Source organism: Pithys albifrons, chromosome 13 (genome assembly GCF_047495875.1).
Source record: "Pithys albifrons albifrons isolate INPA30051 chromosome 13, PitAlb_v1, whole genome shotgun sequence".
Taxonomy (NCBI): Eukaryota; Metazoa; Chordata; class Aves; order Passeriformes; family Thamnophilidae; genus Pithys; species Pithys albifrons.
Window position 1 is genome coordinate 16,986,023 of NC_092470.1, and position 16,239 is coordinate 17,002,261.

Below are 16,239 nucleotides of genomic sequence, written 5' to 3' on the forward strand. Positions count from 1 at the left end.
ATCCTTCTTCTGATCAATATTGTTCGTGCCCGGTCCTTTCCCCCCACCCCCCGGGCCCTCCCCGAAGGCTGCAATGACAATCGCCTTCATACTTTTTCATCACCGATCGAGGTGGCAAAACCCTTTTGTAATTTTCATTAGCCCAGTAAACATGCAATTAACATGCAGCACTGTGGTTAACTTAATTCCTGTTTTAAGGCAAGGACAAGCAAGAAATGGAAGAGCGTTTGTTCCATTTGTCAAGTATGACACACTCCCTACCCTAACAGTTTCTTAAAATAAAAGCTCGGCTCCCCACCACCACGACCACCACCCCTCTTTCCAGAAACCCCCCACACTGATACACACACACACACAAAAAGGAGCAGGAATCCATTAGTTGGAGAGTATTCTCCTGCCAAAGGCGGTATAATGTATTCCAAATTTTCCCAAGCCCTCACTGTACTAGGGTCCCGTTCCCCCCACTTCCTCCCCCCACCCCGGGGAAGGGAGCTGACGCGCTGATATTTCTCGTGGGGGAAAGATTCAGCCTTTTCGTAACCGTACTTCTTTTTAAAATAAAATAAAACTAAACGTGCTTTCCATGTCTAAAAGTTGCCATGTTTGTGAAGGGGGTGGGGAAAAATGTCTCCAAGGGTTTCAATTAGCAACAAATGATTATTGCAACGGATTTTTGGTAATGAAAAAATGTGGAGTACCTCTTTCGAGCTGGGATCTCAGGGACAGTGAGGGGGGGGGGGGGGGGGGGAGAGAGAGAGAGAGAAGGAGAGAGAGAGAAAGAGATTGCTGATTAGCTCGGATTCTTTCCCAACTTGCTTTAGCGTGTGCTTGCGTTCTCTGCCGACCCTACACAGGACACTATATATTTTTTCCCCTTCGGTGCATGTGTTGATAGTTCAGCCTGTAGTTGTTTGCGGTTGGCTTTTTTTTCCCTTTTCCTTTTTTTTTTTTCTGCTGGGGAGGGGGGAGGTGGGAAAGGGGAGGGGGGGGAAGGGGGGGGGGGGTGAAATCGGTCGCATCCATCCTACCCCCACAGTCATTAACTTAGGAGATTTCCCTCTCTTATTTTTTTTGTCCCCAATTGGAAGGGTGGGTATGAATATTTTTTCCTTTTTTTCTTTTTTTTTCCCCTAAGTCTCGCCTTTCCAGCTCCAAACAAGGTGTAGCGAGACGCTCTTCCTTCTAAGGAATGAAATGAGACAAGGATCACTCAAAGACATCTCCTACCTTGGGCTTGGGGATTTTTTCTTAAAGGCAAGGCGCACATTCCTAAGCAGCTGTGTACAAAGCCCCCCCTGAAATCTTGTCTGTGTAAAGTTAGAGTGTGTTCAGGTTTTTTTTTTCCTCTCTCTCCCAAGGCTGATCGCTAATAATACATCGAAAGCACTTCCCTTTAGGTTGTGGGAAATCTATTCCCTTCACCTTGCCTCTTTTTTCCCCCCGAAGGCTGTAACTTTACTTTTTTTCTCTCTCGCTTTTTTTTTTTTTAATCAGTTTGCACAATCGCTTAGATAAACACCAAGAAGGAGACTTCTCTTTAATTACCCAACGCACATCTTTCTGGGGGGCAAACAGCGGTCTGATTTTTTTTTTGTTTGTTTGTTTCTTTCACCTGCCAAACTAAAGGAGAGGTAGAAAAAGGAAGATGCAAGCGATTTGGGACCTTGAACAAGGCAAATATGGTTTTGGTATGTTTACTTATAGTTTTTTTTCTTCTTCTTTGACACTTTTTCCGGGCAATGTGTTGTGATTCTTGTGTTTCTCTTTTAAGGAAAACAAAAAATCCAAAAAAGCAAATGTTAGCTAACGTGCGTCTTAAACGATCGTTTCTAAGGTTACGTGGGTTGCTCTAAGGAGGGGAAGAGGGGAGGGGGGCAGACCCAAGTATGTGTAATTGCAGCACCATCAGTTAGCACGTCCTTTAGCTAAATAAAGCAAAGCAGCAAACAAACAAACAAGCGAACAAACCCAACGACCGGACTCGGCTCCCAGGTCCGAGGCAAAGCGCCTCCAAGTCATTTCCCCAGGAGCAGCGCCCGGACGCTGCCGTCCCTGCCCGGCGCCGGGCTGCTCGGGGGGAGCACGGACCGACCTGCTCCGGAGGGTGGGAGGGCAGGACAAGGCTCTTAACTTAAGTGATAGATATTAAACTGCCCGGGATAGTGTCGCCGTGTGCAGCTGGCAGCGTTTATTTGGGGTAAAAAAAAAATAATAAAAGGTCGGTGGTGAAGGTAGAGCGCCGAGACCCCCTCTCCCCCTCCGGTCCCTTCCCTGGCTAAGCAAGTACAATGGAAAGAAGCTGGAATATACTCACCATCCGAAGGTGTGGTTGGCAGATCGGCTGAGGCTTTAAGGCAATTATTTATCCTTTTTTATTTTAAATATTATTGCAAAAGACGTAGATCTGACTGTAAGCAGGAAAACTGTTTTGCTCTGACAACAGCAAGCGAGGCACGGCTCCTCGTTAAAAAAAAAAATTCACAAAACAGGATTCCCCCCCCCCCCCCAATCCCTTACCACTCTGCCTTAAAAATACCTATTCGGTACGGTTCTCCCAGAAACCGTGATGCAGAAATATTATAGTCCGGTCTAGGAGTGCCCAAGCCAATTAATTTTAAATCCTTAGGAATTAATCAGATTAAAATGTACAGAAGTTTCATTCTCGTATGCATACGTGAGCCAAAAGTCGTTTCCCTTTAAGAGATCCTTTTCTTTTAAAGTTGAATTTTAGGCAGATAAGAGACTTACACTAGGGGGCAGCCAGATACTGTACTTGCTCCAATCTTAAGCAATTTTTTTTCCTCTCTCACAGCATATGCTCTGATTTAGCACTGTAAATTTTTCAGAGGACCCAACTCTGACAGCCCCTGGTGATTTTCAAAGTACCACAAGCCAGTGGTTAAAAATTGCATTGACTTGGAAGTTCAGAGGCACACAATAGGAGCCACTTTCCCTATTCATGGAACTTCAGTGTGGTGGAAGAGAAAAACACACACATACTACATTGAGGGAGAAGAGGAATTCATTGAATTCTGTTAGACGTAACTGCTTTCCACTGAGTTCAGAGCGAAACTCGGTATTTGTTCGATGCTGTATTCATATTGCGATTTAATCTAGAAAGAATTAGAGGACTGTTAGGCAGCTTTCTGCCAGGGAAGCAGCTTCCCCCCCCCCCCCCTTTCTCCTCTCTTTTTGAAACATAAAGATTTATACCGGCTCTATCTCCAACTCTATTTTAGCAAAATAAATCCTTCCACTCCCTCTCATTAAAATAAATTTACATCTGCAGTAAAATGGCATGAGGGATGCATTTGTTTATATGGAAAACCAACACGGTCTCGCTTTTAAACCAGAGCATTTCTATTGTCATTAGCCTCGGAGAAGGACAGTGGAGAATCTCCACCTTCCTTGCGAGGCGCTCAGGTTTCGAGGATTATTTAGCGAAATTAGCTGCAGTTCATTTTTACATTCATCTGTTCTGTCTCAACCCACTCGCAGGGGTGTTTTTAAATAAATAGCAAAGCATCTAATGGTGCTAATAGGTAGTTATATCGCTGCATCCCTCGAAGAGCAAACAGTTAATCTGGGGCATTCTTCATTAATGCTTGAGCAATCAGCGTATACGACGGCTTTTAAGCTTATATCAATGGCTTTTCATTTTTACGATCATACATTCCAACTATTAATATTGTCCGTCCTGTTAAAACCACTTTCTCTCCTATTTTCTGCATTTGTTAGGACGGCGTTAATGTTTTTTCATATGGTGAATTAATCCTGTTTACTTTGTCAGATTCGAGACAGGAAAGGTTGGTGTTGGGTTGTGGTTTGGGGTTTTGTTTTCTTTCCCTCCCTCATGAAATGCAACATCAGCCACAATCTGTGACTATTCTGCATTTTGAACCCCCACCTTCTTCCACCCTCCCCGAAAGGTGACCTCCTCGGCTCTGAGTTATTTGGAAATCATAAGGTAGTTCCCCATATTTTAACGGGGAAAGATTCCTTTCCCCGCTTCTGTCTTCCCAGTCCCTCCTGGTCCCTGTTTCGGGTAAAGGTTGTTTTGGAGGATCAATGGGAACGCTGAATCCTTGTCTTTGAAACTGAGCCGCAAAACCTCTTCGTCCATGGGGTCTGAACACACCAGGTTTCCAGGAAGGACACTGTCAAGTCGAGGTGTTTTTTACAACTTTCCAATCACCTCCCCACCTGCAGCTTTAGCCACATCTATTATTTGTGCGGCAGGAGTGAGTGGGCATGTGGTAACATGAAAAGTGTGTGTGAGGAGGTGAGGGGCAATGAATGCCTTACAGAGCTGTGCCCAGGTCTGTGTCCCCGCGGCCGTGCCTGGTGACCGGCTTACATGTGAGCACACACACACTCGTGTGTTCGCAGAGAAGGAACGGTCCAGTCAGGCGTTTATCTGTCTACTTTAACATATTTTCTATTTTACCTCTCCGTCCTTTCTCTTGTTCGAGTGTCTTTTGGCCATTTGCACCGGGAGACTGACTCGAGTCCCGGTCGCTCCATTCAGCGGGAAATAAACACCCGTCCACGGGCTTAGATCGGTTACTTGCTCGCGGTGCAGCACGGAGCTTGTGTTATAGTGTCAGAGTACGTGTGGTCATAAACCCGCAAACCCGCAAACCCTAGAAATGAAGTTAAAAGGGTCGCGGCGAGCCCCACCGCAGCGATGCCGTGCGGGGGACGCGGGTGTCGCGCTCTGCGGAGCGGCCGCGATGGTGCCTTGAGTGGAACCGCGGTGCCCTCGGCTCGGGGCGGTGGGGAGGAGGACGAGGAGAGCTCGGGCGGAGCGCCTTCGCCCCGCCGGTGTCGGGGCTGTGCGAGCGGCCGGTCCCGGAGCGCCGGGGGCACGCACGGCCGGGCCCCGCTCGGCTCGGCTCGGCTCAACCCGCCGCGGCTCCGCGGACGGCCGGGGCTCGGCGAGCGCAGGTGCCACGGCCGCGGGACTACCCCGCTGCGGGAAGCGAGCCCGAACTGTGCACCCCGACCCTCTTTGCGGGGACCGGCGGCCGCCCCTCTGCCCGCGGCGGCGCCTTTACTTTATTCCGTAGAGTTTTACCTCCCTTTAGCGCCTGCTTTCCGCTTCCCGCCCGCCGCCCCCTCCAACCCCCGAGGGCGCGCCCCGGGCGGGCAGTGCCAGGTAAGGCCGGTGCGGCGGCGTTGCGACTCTCCGTGCTCGCCGTCACCTCTGCCCCGGCGGGGCGGGAGGGCGCGGTGCGGGGCGCGGGGCCGGCGGGCGGGCGGTAGGACCGGCGCGGGGCGGGCGCTCGGCGGCCATGGCGGGACCGCGCTCGGAGCGGCTGCGGCGCCCAATGAGGGCCGGGGGGCGGGGCGCGCGCGCCGGGCCAGTCAGGCGCCGGCCCTGTTGCCTTATAAGGCGCGCGGTCGCCATGGCGACGCGCGCTGAGTTGCAGCAGCCGTGTCAAAGTTCACTCTCCCGCCAGCGGGGCGAGCGGCCGGCGGGGAGCGCGCTCGCCGCTCCTCGGCCCACACGCCGCCCGCACCGCCCGCCTGCCCCGCCCCGCCCCGCCCCTCCCCGCCGCCAGCGAGGGGAGGGGAGCGGAGCGGGGGGAGCCCCCGCTTCTCTTTTTTTTTTTTTTTTTTTTGGGGTGGGGGGGGAGCAGCGCTGGCGCGCTCTCCCCGTGGTGGTTTTTTTCGCCCCCCTCCCACCCCGGCTGAGAAGCGATGCTGCGCGCTGGGTTATGATCCTTCCCTCTCTCTCTCTCCCTCCTCCTCCTCCTCCTCTTCTCCTCCTCCTCCTCCTCCTCCTCCTCCCGCTCCCCTCTTTTATCATCCTGGCTGGCTGGGCGCTGCTGCGCTGGCGAGTTGACTCCTTCCCTCCCCCCCGCCCCGCGGCCCCCCTCCCCCTGCCCGCGCCGTGAGCACCGGCGGCGCGGAGGCGAGAGCCCACTTGCGAGGCGGCAGAAGCAGCATAAGGCAGCGCGGCGGCGGCGGCAGCGGCGGCGGGAGCGGCGGCGGCGGGAGCGGCGGCGGCAGCACCCGAGCGGCGGCGGGAGCGGGAGCGGCGGCGGGGACGCGGCGCGGCGGGAGCGGCGAACCGGCGGAGCGGGGCAGAGCAGAGCAGCGGCGGCGGCGGCGGCGGAGAGGAGGAACAAATAAACAATCATAATAATAATTCATAATAATAATACTTGCGATAATAAGATTTTTTTTATATATTAAAAAAAAGCGAGGAGAAGGGGGAAAAAAAGACCAACAGCCCCCACACACACCCCCGAGCCCAAAAGAGGGAGCGAGAGAGAGCAAGAGCGCAGCGGCCGGGCGGAGCGGCGGAGAGGAAGAATTAAAGCGAGCGAAGGAGGGAGGAGAGACAGAGCAGAGAGAGAGGAGGAAAGAGGAGGAGGAGGAAAAAAAAAGCCCACAAAAACAAAGCGATCGCAGTTGATGTTGCTGCTGCAAGCTGGACTTCCAAAAACTACGGCGAGACCGACCGCTCTCCGCGCCGAGAAGAGTCTCCTCCGCTGTGCGTGTTTTTTTCCGCTGTGTGTGTAATCTTTAACCTTTTATTCATTCTTATTTTGATGGCTTTCCTGAATGGCTGACTGCGAGCTTCCCTGGACCTGGCCCCCAGACACCCGCCTCTCCTCCTTCAACTACTCTGCTGCAGATCAGCTCTAAGAGAGAGAGAGGGAGATCTTTGAAGAGATTTTTTTTTCTCCTCTCTCTCTCTCTCTCTCTCCCCCTCTCTCCCCCACCCCCACCACCCCTTTACTTTGCTCTCCTGGAGCCCAGACAATCGACTCGCACCTCGCCCCCCCGCACACACACCTCCATCGCCCCGTACTTCTGCACCTTCGCCGGTACCGGGAGATCCCCCCACCCCGACCCTCCTGAAAAAAAAAAAAAGAAAAAAGGGCAAAACAACAAAAGAGAAAGGGGGAAAGAGAGAGAGAGAGAGGGGAGGACAAAAAAATAAAAAGACTGCTGCAAAGCTGATCTGAAAAGCAAAGCAAACAAACTTTGAAAATAAAGGGGGAACAGGAAGTTTGGCAACGGTGTCCAATAGATATGGCAATGGTAGTCGGTGCGTGGCGAGACCCCCAGGACGATGTGCCCGGAGCTCAGGGAACGCAGCCTTCGCAAGCCCCGCCGGTGCAGGGACCCCCGGCCGGGACCCCGCACACCCCACAGACCCCGGGGCCCGGGGGCCCTCCCAGTACGCCAGCCCAGACCAACCCGCCGAGCCAGCAGAACCAAGGAGACAAGCAGCAGCAGCAGCAGCACATTGAATGTGTGGTTTGTGGGGACAAGTCTAGTGGCAAACATTATGGCCAGTTTACCTGCGAGGGTTGCAAGAGTTTCTTCAAGCGGAGTGTAAGGAGGAATCTCAGCTACACTTGTCGTGCCAACAGGAACTGTCCCATTGACCAGCACCACCGCAATCAGTGTCAGTACTGCCGCCTCAAAAAATGCCTCAAAGTTGGCATGAGACGGGAAGGTATTGGGATTTCATTTGTTTTGCAAATTTTTTTTCACTCGCTGCGTTTTGGGGTTTGTTTTTCTTTTTTTTTTTAACTTTTTAAAATAATATATATTATTATTATTTTTAATCTCCCTATCCAAATCCCAAACCCAACCAGAACCTTTCCTCCCCTGTCCCCACCCCCCTCGAATAAACCAGCCAGAAACTTTCTCGTAATGAAAGAAAGTGGTGTTGGGGAGGGTGGGCAGGGAGACAGGGGTTCTCGCATGCTTTCTCCTGCACTCGTAATTGATTTGTGTTTGTTTTGATTTTGCTGATGGAGGTTTATTGAAAGTGGATTTTTAGTTTCACGCTGCTTAGGAGCGAGATGATGATTCTGACGTGTGGTTACTTTTCCTTCGTGTTTCCTCCTGCATGCTCAGCCTTAGCCCCTGTCCCCCGAGCAGCTCTGTGTGTGTGTCTGTGCATGTGTGTACACACACACGGAGCCTCCTGAGATGTACACACACATACACACACACATATATATCCTCCAGCACCCTGCCTTAGATTGCAATTTTACACAGGCGGTTCAAATTACTATTACAATGGGACTCACCCTACTGAGGCTCTACAGCACTCCACTGTGGATTCCCAGCCGGATTTTTCCTCCTTTAAAAATATATATACACACACATCTCCGCGTGTGTGTGTATATACATACTGCTGTGTGCCTGCCTTTCCTGGTTGTTATTGCCTCACTTTTCTCTTCTTCCTCTTATTTTGTTGTTCCTTCAGAAGAGGCAGGAGGGGGTAGAAGGGATGGGGTGGGGGGGAAGGTGAAGCCCAGAAGTAAGTGTGGGGTGCTCGGGTCTCTGCAAGTGGAGTCTTTGTGATATAAAATTAGACGGGAAATGTGAGCCTGCAGTTTTCCAGTGCGTGCTCTGTGTCTGGACGTTGCTATGTAGGTTAAGGGTGAGGGGGCTTGGGACTCGCTGGGCTTCTCTCTTTGTGTTTCTGCAAGAGTAACTAACCTCAGAATACGGGCGATAACAAATATAAATCAAGCACATTTTTAGGCGTTCTCCCTTCTTGTCGTCTCTCTGCCTCTGAGCCCTTTTTCTCTCTCCTTTTTCTCTCGCTGTCACCGTGTAAATTTATTAACAAAATGAAAGGCCCACTTTCCATGGGCAGCGGGGGAAGGTGCCTTTGGATAATGCTCTCAGCCTCTCCAGGGGACCTGCTGGGGATGTTGTGGGGTGATTTCGCCTCCTTTGGTATTTTTTGTGAGAGGGGGGAATACATAATAACAGCAGCAACAATGTATTCAGTGGGCGAGAAACGGGTGTGGGACCAGAGCCGGGGATTTCGAACTGAAGTGTTTCTTCCCTCTCCCTTCCTCCCTTCCCATCCCGCTCCCCCAGCCTCAAATCAATGAGTTGTTTTAGGTGTAATGAAGAAAAAATACCCGGGCACACAAAGACGTATCCTGCATCTCTTGAAGGAGGGGGTGGTGGTGGAGGGGAGGGGGGGAAATAACTGGATTGTAGTGTGTTTTGGGAAGTGAGAAGCTGAGCTCCCGCAGCAGCGCTGGCCGAGCCCACAGCGTTCCTCAGCTTTTATTGTTGCTTTGACTTGACCCGAGAACTGCGGAGCATTTAACCGGGGCTGGGGCTGAACTCTGGCTGGGAAAATGCATGTTCTCTCTGAAGCTGGCCGGGTCCGGGGTCACACAGGCACGCAGAAGCACACAAAGCAGACTGTATTTGAACTGATGGTCGCAATTCAGATATTAATAGCTGTAGTTTCTTCTTTATTTACTGCAGCGGTCCAGAGGGGCAGAATGCCACCCACACAGCCAACTCATGGTCAGTTCGCCTTGACAAATGGGGACCCTCTCAACTGCCATTCCTACCTATCCGGATATATCTCCCTTCTTCTGAGAGCAGAGCCCTACCCCACCTCCCGCTTTGGCAGTCAGTGCATGCAACCCAACAACATCATGGGCATCGAGAACATTTGTGAACTGGCAGCTAGGATGCTCTTCAGCGCGGTGGAGTGGGCCAGGAATATCCCCTTCTTCCCAGACCTCCAGATCACAGACCAGGTGGCCCTCCTGAGGCTGACCTGGAGCGAGTTATTTGTCCTCAACGCTGCCCAGTGCTCCATGCCCCTCCACGTAGCTCCGCTCCTGGCAGCTGCTGGCCTCCACGCTTCGCCAATGTCTGCTGACCGAGTGGTCGCCTTTATGGACCACATACGAATCTTCCAAGAGCAAGTAGAAAAACTGAAAGCATTGCATGTCGACTCCGCAGAATATAGCTGTTTAAAGGCCATAGTCCTCTTCACCTCAGGTAGGCGGCATTTCTTTGCTCCTTTTTGCCTTCCCCGGGCCCCCCTTGAGAACTGTTCACTCTTGCAAAGTGTTATTGCCTGCACCCCATCACTACTCCCTGTCCCCCGAGAACCAGCGTGGTCTCTTTCCTTTTAAGAAGCGGTGCCCTGTGGTCTCCCCTTCAGGGCCTTGGATCCAAGCATCCCATCTTCCAGGGAGTGCAAATTAGAAAAATAAAATAAAAATAAAATAACACACACACAAAATTAAAAAAAAACCACAACCGAAATACAAAATGCACCCTAACCCTAGCAGAATATTGCTGGGGACTGGAAAAGAAGGGACCCGGGGAGAGGCACCCATTCGCCACGAGAGACTGCGCTCTTCCTATTGAAAATAATATTTTATTTAACAGTATAGCTCTGGGTTGTTGCATTTAATGACACACATCCAAACAGCAGCAAAATCTGTTTGATGTTGTTAAATACAAATCGTCCTATCAGTGAAACCACTTTAAAAAGAGGATCATTTTATGGGCAGCCAGGAAAGGAAAAAAGCCCTGCAGGATTAAAAATTGAATTAAAAAAAAAAAAAGTTAAATGCACAAAGCTGAGTTTAAAATATGTTCCCTGCCATTCCATAAAATAAAATAAATCAACTTTCCAAAGAGCTGTCTCTGATTTAAACAGAATGTGGCAGTGAGCAGTTCTGTGTCATTTAAGCTAAGGGGAAAAGTTTGCATTTGTACCCAGCAGGAACTGCATAGTCCAAAGCGAGTAGCGGGTGCGAAAAGATCATTACCATAAGTAGACAGGGATAGTATGGAAAAGTAAGAGGAGGCTGAAGCTGCCGCTCCGCAGTGTAATTCTGGGGTGGCACAACCATGCCTCTCCCGAGGAAAAGACCTCGAGGTGTTTCTTAGATAATCAAAGGGGGGGGGGGGGGGGAAATATGTGTCAACTTTTGCTGCCTAGAAATAGTGCATGAGTTATAAAGCAATAATTGAGTGCGTTGTGAAATCTAATTAGCTTGCACTAGAGTTTAACCTGGGTGAGTAATAATCCTGATATTAACTCTGGAGGCTAAATTTTTTTTTCTTCTGAAGAGAAAAAAAAATCTGCTCGCTAATTTGTGCAATACGTTATCTCAGATCTCTAACTTTAAGGCTGCATCGGCAACCTAATGTGCTGGAGCCCTTGAAGTTTGGGGATTAAGTTTAAAAATACATATATTTCTTCTGTAACTCATTTGGACGCTTGGGAAACTGGCCACGCGATAAACATATGAATGGAAGCAGGACCTGTAAAATAATTACTCATCGGAGTTTTTTAAACCCTGATATCAGGAAACAGGAAAAAATGTAGTTTATGTGGGAAAAGAAGGGCTCACAATCCATTCCTTGTTGTGTTAAAGGGGGTCTGGGGAACGAAGTCATTTTCTGGACTTTGTCCAGGTTCTGGGTCGTGACCTAAACTTCCTTTTATATATTATTGCTTTACACATAAAAAACTTCTCCTTTTTTTTCCACCCCCCCCCCCAAAATTACTCGTGCTAAATCATAAGGTGATCAATGAGCAGAGCACATCTAGCCACAGGGAGACAGGGATCCAGAGTGGGAAGGGGTGTCTGTGGGGTGCTTCTTTTATTTTTCTATCGTTTTTCTAGGATGCATTTTCCTCTCCCTCGCTCAGCGAGAATCCCACACACGCTCACATCCCTCCCCAGCCCCTGCCCAGCTCACACCCACACTAAGGAGTTTATTTCCAATCCTGCCTTTTCTCCCAAATCACTTTTTTTTTTAGCCTTCTGAGAAAACAATCGTCCGATCCTGTCGTAACTGTTTAATTTATGACTATTTTCAAAATGTGAGGCCTGGCGTGTAAATTGCCTCCCAACTAGATAAACGTTTCTTGTTATCTGATTCTGGGGAAGATAGTCACATGCAAAAAAATATAGGGTGATGCTTGCAGCTACTGCAGCACCCCAATAACCTTCCCTGATGTAAAGCAGACACACATAGATGCATATAATGTTTGCTGCAGCCTCTTTTAAGAGGGGGGGTAAAAAAATCTGGGTTCTAATGACTCGCAGAATATGCATGTGTTAGCCCTGTGCCTAGGAAAGCCACAGGGAGGTCAGGTCACAACCTGTGCTCTTTCAGCACAGACGTCTCTGATTTAAAGGGAACTTATTGTATTTTAGCGTATCAGGAAAAAAAAAAAAGAAAAAGAAAAAAAAATGTCCAGACCCTATCAGGGAGTTTTCTTCTTGTAAGGGCCTTTAGGTTTAAAAAGAAGAAGAAGAGGGGAAAAAAAAAGAGGGGGGAGTGGAGGGGGGGAAGAAAGAAAGAGAAAAGAAAAGAGGGGGGAAAAGAAACAGCTCAAATGAACAGAGAGATCACAGTTTGCATGGCTGCCTCTGAATAGGCTAAACTGACAAGATCAGTTTTAAAGGGCCACTTAAATCAGTTTCAAAGACTGAAGAAAAACGCGTTGTCTTCTTTGGGGGAGAATCTGTTGCTGGATCCGGGGCGCCATTATCTTTGGCTGGGCCAGTTTTTTATTATTATTATGATTTCTATCACTATGAGTAGTGTTCCTTCTTATTGCAGGGTTAGGCTCTCCCAAGTTATTTTCCAAGGAGGGGTGGTGTGGAGAAATAGTGGCTCCCTTTCCCCCCTTTCGACTCAAGCCTTCCCCGCCCCCCCAGCCTTTCCCCAAAAAAATATAGATATACAAAGCTAAGCTTGGCCAGCACCTCCTTGTCAACCCCTCAGGTCTGTTGTGCCATTAGAAATCTCAGCTCTGGGAGCTGCGCTCAATCCTAAAGGAGATCCTCCAGAAGAGAGAGAAATACAAACACACATACACTTGCACAGAGAGATTGTCCCTTTTGGTAAAATTCACTTAAACTCTGGGGGGCGAGGTGATGACGCACGATTGACACTTAATTCTAGAAAATAAAAAGAAAATCAATTTTTTTTTTAAAAATAAAAACCAACCTTTTTAATCTGATGATTGCTTTCTTTTTTTTTCCTTTTCTTTCTTTTTTTTTTTTTTAATACACTTTCTTCTAGATGCCTGTGGTCTCTCTGATGTAGCCCATGTTGAAAGTTTACAGGAGAAGTCACAGTGTGCTTTGGAAGAGTATGTTAGGAGCCAGTATCCCAACCAGCCAACACGATTCGGGAAGCTATTACTACGTCTCCCCTCCCTTCGCACTGTCTCCTCTTCTGTCATAGAGCAATTGTTTTTCGTCCGTTTGGTAGGTAAAACCCCCATAGAAACCCTAATCAGGGATATGTTACTGTCTGGCAGCAGTTTTAACTGGCCTTATATGTCCATTCAATAAAACATTCAAGAGAGAAAAAAAAATCTTAAAAAAAATTTAAAAATTGAGAAGGGAGATGAGAGTGAAAGGAAAGCAAATGACATTTGGGTTCTGGTTGTTTCTTAAATTTCCTTCTGCTAAGAAAGGATGTAAAAGGATGTTACAAGTTTGCTAAGAGAAGACAGGAAAAAATTAATGGACTGTGAATTTTAAAAAAAGAGACTGTCAAATGAACTTTTACAGAATGCATTAAAAACTCCCGTGTCGTTCAGAAAAAAACTTGCTACTTATCATTTTTTTTTGTAAAAAAATAAAAAGAAGGAAAGAAAAAAAGAAAGAAGAAGAAAAGAAACGATGGTGGACTTTTTCTTTTTTTCTTTTTTCTTCTTTTTTTTTTTCCTTTTTTTGGGTAAACTTTTTAAAAATCTCGCTTAAAGTGCATTTAAAGGAAATTTGGAGAAAATTAGCAGAACGGAAGAAAGTAAGTCTTTTTTTTCCAAATTATTAATTGTCCTATGTGTCTATGTACCTATAGCTGTTCTTTTTTGTATTTTTCTGGTTTCAAACCAGTTTATTCTGTGGTTCTATAATAATTTTTGATATAACCTTGGCTTCTTTAAAAAAAATAAACTGTGTATCCTTAAAATATATGTTCTGAAAGAATTAAAACTGAGTCCATGAAAGTATCATAGGAAGAAAGGAAAAGAGAAAAAACCCTCAACAACACAATGATGGAAGCGCACTTAAGGTGGTGACCCAAAATCTAGCTTGAAGCTGAGAGAGCTATAATTATATAGACCCGAATGAACCACACATGTCATATAACTCCCCCCAAATCTAGGTTTTTTTGATATTTCGGACAGAAAATGAACTGTGGGGACTTATTATAGGTAGAAGGATTTTGTGTCCAAGACACACTATGGTTTTGATTTTAAAAAACAAGCAAACAAGCAAAGTGAACTTTTGTAATTTGAATTGGGTTCCACATAGTTCATCATGAATTGTTATTAAACTCCTCTATCTGTTTGTATATTTGCAAGCCCTTTGTATTATAATAATTGTTGATATTTTCCCTTTTTAAAAAATACCATTGAAATCAGCATGACAAAATAACACTGTTGGCACTTATAGATAACGTGATTGATTCAGTATCTTAGAGTTTACAGTTTTGTGTTTAAAAAAACTGAAGGTTTTTTTTTTTAAGTGCAACATTTCTGTATACTGTAAAAGTTATAATAACTGAACTGTTTGGTCGAGTCTTTGTGTGTTATATTCCAAGGAAAATTGAAAGTATTCAGAAATTAAAATATTATTTGATATCTGAAACTTGTTTGGCTGTCATAAATGTCTTTCAGAAACCACATTACTTCTCTATAGTTTGCAGTCATTTAAGTCCATAGGCGATTGATTTGTTTACTTGTCACAGTAAGTTTGTAGCAGATGTATTGTAGTGTATTTACCTGTTTAATTCCGGGATGGGGGTGGAGGACTTAAGTTCGTGGTTTATCTCTGGTTTTAGGAAGTACTATGCTGAAATGGTAAACCATCAACCCCCATTCATCTAATCCTCCTGTTATTTAAAAATGGATTTTCTGGGGGGGGAAAAAAAGGCCCTTATTTTTGTCACACTTAAGTGCCTGCGTAGGAAAGGTATTGTTGTGAAAAAGTATTAGAAATCTGGAGATCAGTATCTATTTTATGATCAGAATGGGGCAAAAAATCTTTTGTAAATGTCTGACATACGCGCACAAGATCATTCAAGCAAGGTAATAGCAGTATTGTAAATATAGGTCAGTTGTTTGCAATGAGTTTCCTTTAAGTATGTGTGATTTTTTATAATACTCCGTAGTTGCCATCTATCGTTGTCATTGAGAGGTCTTCAAATGGAGTGGCTTTAGCTTCTAGCACTGAAGAGTCGGTTTTTAATGTATATATACTCTCATGTGGTTTTGTTTTGTTTTGTTTTTTACCTTAGACTGTGAAAGCATGACCACAGGTCATCTCTCTATTTTACATATGGGCTATATGTCTGCATGTATCCTGGCATACATACATGCGTGGGCGTACATGCGTTTTCCCTGTGTAGGCACAGGGCCCTCTCCTGCAGCCCTGGCACAGGCACAGCTCCCACCGAGAGTGGGACCTGCCTGGCCGGGTGGCATGGGACGGACACACCACTGGGGAATTGAGTGCTATCCCAAGCAGGCAAAAAAACCCAAACAAAACCCCCAAATCTGAAGGAAGGCAAGATGATGTGGTTTTGCAAGGGGTTGATGTTTTGTGTGTGTGCCTGTCATTTATTTTTTTTCTTTTCTTTCTCTCTCCCCCCGCCCGCCCTCCCCTTGGTCTATAGCAGATGCTTTGTATGTGAAAGCTTGCAATTTTGTTCTTGTCTGAGGCTTCCCCCTCTCCCTTTTTACCACACGTAACTACACCATGTTGTGGTTTCACAAAAAGAGAGGGAGGGAGAGAGATCATTCTGTAAAGTCGATTAAACCCTGATCTTTAGTGTGTTTCAGTTAGACACATCTGTACTAGGGGCTGAGGGGCGTATGGCTGTGAATTTGAGCAGTTTTACATCTGAATCATGGCTCCTTTTCTATAAATATATAAATATATATAAATATATAAATATACTATTATTGCAGGGGATTGCTGACCTCTAGATATAGCTTTTTCTATTGCAAGTGCTATCCATGTGAGTGTGTGTGTGTGAAGTTTTTATGCTTACTAAGAACACAGGATCTTGACTTGTTTGTTTTGTGTTAGTTTATTGTAAACAACCATTTGTTGTAAATTGTTATTGGCATTAAATTATAATTTATGATTTTCAAATCCAAAACATTCTCTGCTTTTTATGTTTTAAAGCCTGTAAGCTATCTCTATATTTATAAGTTTCTTGCAGCGAGCTTTGGTTCACAGAGAATAATAGTAAACAGAAAATGCACCAGGGTTAAATAAAAACACACACACACAAGCCCCATGTATATATGTTTGGAATGCTCAGAGGAGGATTTGTTTAGGGACTTCAGTTAGTTTTAAGTTTATAGCATTTAAAGAAAGTTTTTCTTTTCATGCTGAGTTAGAACAAAAGATCTATCCAAAGATTGAATTGGACAAAAGAGGAGGGTTG

General features: G+C 46.6%; 1 protein-coding gene and 1 long non-coding RNA gene across 4 annotated transcripts in view; one reads left to right on the forward strand and one right to left on the reverse strand.

Moving 5' to 3' along the window:
* The window catches only part of LOC139678128 (uncharacterized), a 216,929-nt gene extending 214,235 nt beyond the window's left edge, over positions 1 to 2,694 (reverse strand). Inside the window, exon 1 of the long non-coding RNA XR_011698962.1 lies at positions 2,315 to 2,694. This is a non-coding gene — a long non-coding RNA (uncharacterized lncRNA). The remainder of the gene's footprint in view (positions 1 to 2,314) is intronic.
* On the forward strand, positions 1,107 to 15,948 carry NR2F2 (nuclear receptor subfamily 2 group F member 2). 3 transcript variants are annotated; one of them, XM_071568722.1, is made up of 3 exons: positions 1,107 to 1,688; positions 9,268 to 9,795; positions 12,853 to 15,948. In XM_071568722.1, the coding sequence occupies exons 1-3, from the start codon at positions 1,646 to 1,648 to the stop codon at positions 13,125 to 13,127; spliced, it is 846 nt and encodes a 281-aa protein (XP_071424823.1). In that variant the 5' UTR covers positions 1,107 to 1,645; the 3' UTR covers positions 13,128 to 15,948. The 3 variants fall into 3 exon arrangements, with proteins under 3 accessions (XP_071424823.1, XP_071424821.1, XP_071424822.1); XM_071568720.1 differs by lacking the exon at positions 1,107 to 1,688 and adding an exon at positions 5,611 to 7,477 and having other exon boundaries at positions 9,247 to 9,795; XM_071568721.1 differs by lacking the exon at positions 1,107 to 1,688 and adding an exon at positions 5,613 to 7,477.
* Positions 15,949 to 16,239: the final 291 nt, after the last annotated feature.